The sequence below is a fragment of the Penaeus japonicus genome, unplaced genomic scaffold (genome assembly GCF_977035675.1).
Source record: "Penaeus japonicus unplaced genomic scaffold, GWHDUDI00000001_assembly GWHDUDI00000040, whole genome shotgun sequence".
NCBI classification, from domain to species: domain Eukaryota; kingdom Metazoa; phylum Arthropoda; class Malacostraca; order Decapoda; family Penaeidae; genus Penaeus; species Penaeus japonicus.
This window is the reverse complement of record NW_028234442.1, coordinates 23,519,854-23,527,353: the sequence shown is the minus strand read 5'-3', so window position 1 is coordinate 23,527,353 and position 7,500 is coordinate 23,519,854. Positions and strand designations below refer to the sequence as shown.

The 7,500-nt window shown below is 45.5% G+C and overlaps 1 protein-coding gene across 1 annotated transcript in view; it reads left to right on the top strand.

The window, feature by feature from the left end:
• The window catches only part of LOC122257664 (uncharacterized), an 11,751-nt gene extending 5,739 nt beyond the window's left edge, over positions 1-6,012 (top strand). Inside the window, exons 7-13 of the mRNA XM_086534075.1 lie at positions 92-162; positions 908-1,055; positions 1,580-1,728; positions 1,940-2,129; positions 2,561-2,763; positions 3,828-3,972; positions 4,301-6,012. Of these exons, the coding sequence (XP_086390201.1) occupies positions 92-162; positions 908-1,055; positions 1,580-1,728; positions 1,940-2,129; positions 2,561-2,763; positions 3,828-3,972; positions 4,301-5,082 (1,688 nt within the window). The 3' untranslated portion in view covers positions 5,083-6,012. The remainder of the gene's footprint in view (positions 1-91; positions 163-907; positions 1,056-1,579; positions 1,729-1,939; positions 2,130-2,560; positions 2,764-3,827; positions 3,973-4,300) is intronic.
• Positions 6,013-7,500: the final 1,488 nt, after the last annotated feature.

Genomic DNA, 7,500 nt, shown 5'->3' with positions numbered 1-7,500 from the left:
AGTGGACTTTTCTAGGTCTTTTTTTTGTTTGTTTGTTTGTTTACTGGATGTTACAGTAGCGCGTTTTTTTCTTTTTATTTCGTTTGAATAGCCTTTGGTTTGCTGCAACCGAGTGGCGTGAGCGAGGGCCAAGGCCAGGTACAAGGGGCCGCCACTCACCAGGTAGATATCAGTTGTTGCTTTTTTGTTAATTAACTTCTCTTGCTATGTTTATTTTTTCTTCTTGTGCTTGCTTTCGCCGTCAAATAGTTTTAGTCACTTAAACTGCATATATATATATATATATATATATATATATATATATATATATATATATATATATATAATATATATATATATATTGTGACTGAATAGTTATGTTTATATATATATATATATATATATATATATATATATATATATATATATATATGCACACACATACATATATATTTGTGTGTGTGTGTGTGTGTGTGTGTGTGTGTGTGTGTGTGTTATTGGTTCATGTTACACAAGTTGTAAATAAAACAACTAAGAGAAAAGCATTAAAACACACGAATATGCATTCGGAATATTCGTGTGTTTTCCTGTTTCCTGTTTACTCTGAGTGCGTATCCATACTGTGTATTCTTTTCCTGTCGAGCATACATGAATTTAAATTAAGTAATAATTTCCTGGAAGTTATAATTGTGCGTTTGAGTATATATATATTTTTATACTTTTTTACTTTTATGATATTCGGCTTTTATTTACTCCCTATCTATTTACTTATTACCTTTTTATTCATCGGGAAATCCATCGGGAATTCAGTTCAAAAAGATTAGCCAAGCGGCCGCCAGGCCAAAACAGCGCCCTCGGGTGGGCGCGAACCAATCCTTCGGGCGTGAATCGCCGACCAATATAAAACCCTCCCCCCCCTCCCCCTTAGGGCAAGCTCGGGCTGAGCGCTGATTGGTCGAGCGCCGTGGAGGAGGAGTGCCAGGAGAGCCTCAGGATCATCGATCACGTGACCGAGGTGGAGAAGTGGACGCTGGTCGATTCCATCTACTTCACCATGTCTGCGGTCACCACCATCGGTAATAAGGAGCTTTTTGTTCTCTCTTCGCCTGCCCTTTATCCCTTCTTTCTGCGAGAGGGCGTGGTCGAAGTCCAGGGGAAGGGAAGGGAAGTGGTTCTGTGGTTCGGGTGGCTTCGTACGGGGTTTCCGAGTCTTCTTTTTTTTGGTGGACATCCACTTAATACATCAGCCTCGATCCACCTGTCGACTCGCATACCTTTCTCACTTTTGACTTTTTTTTCTGCTAGGGGGGCGGGGAGTTATTGGGTTGATTTCTTTATTTGTTTCTTCTATTTTGCTGTTGTCTTAAGGGATTTAGATCTATTCTATGGGCGAACGTCCTGTGACTTAGATCAGTAGATATTCATTTGCCTTGGCTTTAGGAATTTAAAAGCAATTCTAATGAAATCATTTTCGCGATACGGGTACCTCATTTACATAAATTAGGCGTTGTCTAAGAGAGAAAAAATAGATACTAATCCAATCATGAATTCCAATCCTTAACCCCCTCGCCTCCCCTCCCCTCTCCTCTCCCACGCCCAGGATACGGCCACATCTCGCCCAGGACGCGTTACGGGCGGCTGTTCTGCGTGCTGTACTCGCTGGTGGGCGTGCCACTCACCTGCATCCTGATGGCCTACTCGTCCGAGATGCTGTCCAACCGCATGCTGCAGCTTTACACCTCAGCTAGGGTGAGTCACGAGTCACGCTGAGTTAAGGAGTCTGTGTGAGTCAGTAAACACGCTCATGAAGATGATATAGAAGCTGGCATTATTAATGTGATCCCGATTACCCTCACCCCCCCTTAACCCCCGTCAAAAAAAATAAAAAAAATACGAATCTAAGCTAACCTTCCTGTCCCCCCTGCCCGCGCCCCTGGACGGCCCCCCCTCCCCCCTGCAGAAGCGACACCAGCGCCACCGCAAGACGCTCCTCTACGGCATCACCTGGATCTACCTGAGCGTCGGCTTCATCGTGTTCATGTTCCTGCCGTCGCTGGCGCTGTCCAAGCTGGAGGACTGGAGCTACGAGGACGCCCTCTACTACACCTTCATCACGCTCAGCACCATCGGCTTCGGAGACCTCGTGGCGGGTGAGTGAGGCGAGGCGCGCCGTTGCCGCAGCCGCAGCCGTTGCCGCCGCCGTCTGGCCAACAGCGCCGTGCCTGGGCGGGGGTCGCGGCTCTTTGGCTCGGTCATCATTTCATATTTATTATTATCATTAACATTATTAGCACTTTTGTTCCTATTGTCATAATCATTATTATTACCAATGCTTATTTAGTTATAATCATTATTATTATTGTCATTATCATTATTATTGTTATCATTATTATTACTATTGATAATAATAATGATGATAATCATTATTGTTATTGTTATCATTACTATTACTATTGTTGTTGTTGTTGTTGTTATCATTATCATCACAATAATTATAATTATTTTCTTCATCATTATTAATACCATTACTCTTATCAACATTGCCATTATTGTTTTGTTATTAATCTGCCTTCTCCTGCAGGATACCGCAAGGATCAGTCCTACAGCGAAATCTACAAGCTAGCCATCGTCGTATGGATCATGATGGCCCTCGGTTACTGGTTCCTGCTCCTGAACTTCCTGCAGAAGGCGCTGAAGAGCAACGTGCCCCGCAGGATCAAGAAGACTTTGAGGTCCAAGAGGATCGCTAAGCAGGCCGAGTTCTTCCGGCAGCTGGTGGGCAGGGTGAGTGATTGCGGGCGGGCTGGGGGAATGTGGGCGGGTGGGTAGGGTGAGTGTGGGTGGGTAGGGTGAGGGGGAGTGCGGGCGGGCAGGGTGAGTGCGGGAGGGTAGGGTGAGGGTGATTGCGGGCGGGTAGGGTGAGGGTGAGTGCGGGTGGGCGGTGAGTGCGGGTGGGTAGGGTGCGGGTGGGTAGGGTGAGGGTGAGTGCGGGTGGGTAGGGTGAGTGCGGGTGGGTAGGGGGAGGGTGAGTGCGGGTGGGTAGAGTGAGGGTGAGTGTGGGTGGGCTGGGGGAGTGCGGGTGGGTAGGGTGAGTGATTGCGGGCGGGTAGGGTGAGGGTGAGTGCGGGTGGGTAGGGTGAGGGTGAGTGCGGGCGGGCTGGGGGAGTGCGGGTGGGTAGGGTGAGTGCGGGTGGGTAGGGTGAGTGCGAGTGGGTAGGGTGAGTGCGGGTGAGTAGGGTGAGGGTGAGTGCGGGTGGGTAGGGCAGGGTGAGGGTGAGTGCGGGCGGGCTGGGTGAGGGTGAGTGCGGGCGGGCGAGCAACAGCCTCGAGGAACGGGTTTCCATTGTCCCTATTTGCCTCTCCCTATTGCTTCGTTTTCCTTTCATGTTACTCATCACAACAGGATCATTTGTTTTTAATGTCTTTTTTAAATGTGTTGAGAGAATACAAGTTTGATGATAAAATACAACGTAAATAGTATAATCAATGAACATTTTGACCTAATGATGCCATTGAATCAGTGCTATTGGAATTTAGTTAGAAGAAGGCACTACAGTATAATGTTAAGTTATTTGGGTCAAGTTTAACACTATGGCTGGATTGTCACCGGGTATATGTACGGGATGATAAAATTAAAAAATCCTCATCAGCTAGACAAAGCCATTGCATTTCTGTGGAGAAAGAGTCGTCCAAGACAATAAAAAAAATAAATAAATAAATAAATAGGGTTTAGAGTAAGTCGAATAGGGCGTAGCGGTTCTTCTGTGACGCAAGCAACGCCGTCGTGCGTCTTACGGCGGGCGGCACGGTTCTATCGCGGTCTAAGTAACTCCGCTGTGCTTTCGCAGGTGAAGCTCGGGCAGCGCAAGGCGTCGCTGGTGGACGGCGACCGCGGCGTGGTGGCGCTGATGGTGGAGGTGGCCGGGGCCTTTGTGGGCGACGAACCGGGCAGGACGTCCAGGAAGCAGAGCCTCAGGATCGACTGCACGCAAGGTGAGTTCCTGCGCCGGATAGCGGTGTCTGCAGTCAGGCCCGGGCGGGCGGGCGGGCGGACGCGCAGGGAATTTTCATGGGGACTTTATCGCAAGTATAATTTCTCTCCTGTTTACCGACCCTATCTTGATTATGCATCTTCACACTTGCTGTTGCCTAATGCTGAGCCCAGGGTCTGTACCCGGACGTAAGATGAGACAATAGTAAATGAAGCAAGATAACTTTCGAAAAATAGCATTTTTATCATTTTCAATCTTACAAGAGTTATAAAAACATTTGCTAATGAGTGCCACGAGAGCGGCCACTGACCTACCCTGACCTCCCGCAGCCCAAGACGACTCGGACAGCGAGACCAACGAACTGCTGACCCTGTCCGACCTGCTGGACGTGAACGTCGTCCTCCGCTCCGACTCCATGCCCGCCATCAGGAACTTCGTGGCGCAGACGGGCACTCCGGCCGAGGAGTACTCCCAGAGTCTCCACGGCATCATGACGAGCACGGCTGAGGGCGGCGCCGAAGAAGGCCAGAATGCTGAGAATGGCTCGGAGCCCAGAATCCTTCCCGGCGAGGTGGTGCTGCCCCTGAGGGAGGTGCTTCACCTGGTGTCCCTGGTGGCATCCGTGGAGGAGCAGGTGCACAACACGGGTGAGGACGACGACGCGACGGCGTGCAGCAGCACCACGCTGCAGGAGGACCCCAACGGCTCGCCCGCCGACTCCACGCCTTCTATCGTCACCTTTGACCCCCGCGAGAACGTGCCGCTGCTCAGGGACATCTTTCACTGCAAGCACAACCACCCCGCCAAGAGCTCCTTCTGCAACGGCATCAAGATGACGTCGCGCATGCGCACTCTGAGCCAGCGCGAGGAGGACGAGATCGACGAGGTGCTCAACGAGGTGTTCGACGTGAGCACCGACGCCGAGGAGGACGAGGAGGAGGACACGGGCACGGAGGGCGACAACGAGAGCCAGCTGGAGGACGACGACGACGACGATGACGAGGAGGCCGAGCATGCCAGGAGGCCAGGCGACGGGCCCAATAGCCTGCAGGACGTCGAGGCCGGAAACTACTGCACGCGAGGCAAGATCGGTTGCGTCCACAAGAGGTAGGAGAGGCGCGCGCGAGAGAAAGAGGAATCACACGCAAGAAGCGACCAGAGAGGAAGGCCCAAACGCCATCCAGCCACCAAGCAACAAGGATACTCAAGCACTCACTCCTGCCTCCTTGGGCCGGCGTTCCTCGCAGCCTCTCGTATTTAGATGTGAAAGACCTTCCCAAGTGCTCTTCAAGGCAACGCCCTCCGACTCACGCTTCGGCGTCTGCGTCTCCGATGGATATATTTATTAATGGTTTCCTTCCTCTCCTTACTCGCCATGAATTCTTTCCCTCGTAGGATAACCGCAAGCACGGTAAGGGGTGTTTCCAAATACCGAGTGGGTTGTGTTCACTGCAGCAACGCAGGTCACGCTGATCAACACTGAACTCTCGTGATAACCACAGTCTGTTACGTTTCCTTCTACAGATGCATAAATATGTGCCTTATTATATATCTGTCAGTGTAGAAGAATTTCTGCCAGTCTATTTTCTAATCTGTATATCTGTGCAGCTATCTCTCTCTTTTTACCCTTGTGCAAGACTAGGAGAGAGAAAGAAAACGGAAGGCAAATCTTTTGTGGGGAGACTTCCTCAAATTGACATGGCCTTCATTTATCATGTATATCGTTGTGCTGGTAATGTATAGACAGCTGTGTGTTAGGGAGATATTAATTACAATTTATTACTTTATAGTATTATTGGTTTTAGAATAAAACTAGACTGACTTGTAGTTAGTAATATCATGTAAGGTGTATTGGGACTTGTAAGATGTAACATTTTCTTGTTAATAAGATTTAGAGTGATTCCACAAGAGGAACACAACAGAGCAAAATTTTCGTAACATAATGCAATGAACATTAACCAAGATCCAAATCTGTATCATCAAGCTGTAGCAAAAATAGTGATAATTTCAAGACTTCAGACTTTATTATATATATATATATATATATATATATATATATATATATATATATATATATATCTGAAACCATAATATTGATAAATTAAGACTTCAGACTTTATTATATATATATATATATATATATATATATATATATATATATATATATATATATATATATATATATATTATATATATATGTACATATATATATATATATATATATATATATATATACATATGTACATATGTACATATATATAATATATATATATATATATATATATATATATATATATATATATATATATATATAATATGAAACCATAATATTGATAAATTAAGACTTCAGACTTTATGATACATATATATATATATATATATATATATATATATATATATATATATATATATATATATATAAATGAAAACCATGAGAAATCAGCATTTAAAACCAAACTCAAAGCTTGGGACGACTTCATGTACTGACGTGTCTCCACATTTAAAAAAGAAAATCATCTGTACGGCACAGTTCCAACACGTGAAGTTCCTGAACAAGATTACTCTTTTTCATTATATGAAAGCAATATACCGTGTGCTATGATCATGTGTGCATGTCCACACATCAGATCGTTGTCTCATGTGATGATAGTGGTAAGAAAGCTCGAGGTCCTTATGAATGGCATGACTGTGACGTCATAGATTCCCATGCATGACGTCATCAACAGTGGCAGCATCTATGGATATTTTTGTGTATCGATTGTTTTGTTAATCTTTTATACCTTGAAAATGTGACTGACTGACAGAGATTGACAGAATGCGTAACTATTCCATTATTTTGTGTAAAGATTTGTACATAGCGAACTCCAATGGACTGATGTAAAAAGGCTTCACCAATTAGGAGGTCACACACTTTGGAATCCTCTAAGAAGGTTTCAGCCAATCAGACGACCGCATTTTGTAATTTCGCGAAACGGTCTTTCTGATAGGCTGCCAATGTAAATATACGCTGACGACAAGGATGACGCATCCTTCGAAACTGACTCTGTGATTGGTTGACTGTGAATGTAGCGTAAAAGTCGAGCGACCTCAAATGCATCTTACCTCAAACGTAGATTTTATAGAATGTCGACTTACTGGGAGCACTGGCGAATAATGCATTGTTGTGAGATATATATATATTTTTTTTGATTCACTAAAGATGTCTTTCATATTGCCCGTTCTCCTTGATTTCCAAACTCTCGCTTGGGAACGCTAATGTTCGAGTGCATTTGGGATGGTTGAGGCAGGGTTTATTTTGGGCAATACAGACCATTCAGTATTAGATTTACGAGTTAAGGTAGTTGCAGGTGGAAGGATATTGCTTTGCTTTGCTTGGTAGTTATTCAAGAATACAAAAAAGTGGAGAAATCTTTAGTGCGAAAGACAGATTCCAAACTCCCGATGTGCTTTTGTTTCGTCCTCGTTGCCTTGGAGTCTTAGTCCAGAGTTCAGGGCGAAGCTTCGAACAGCTGGTATGCGGAGGCATTGA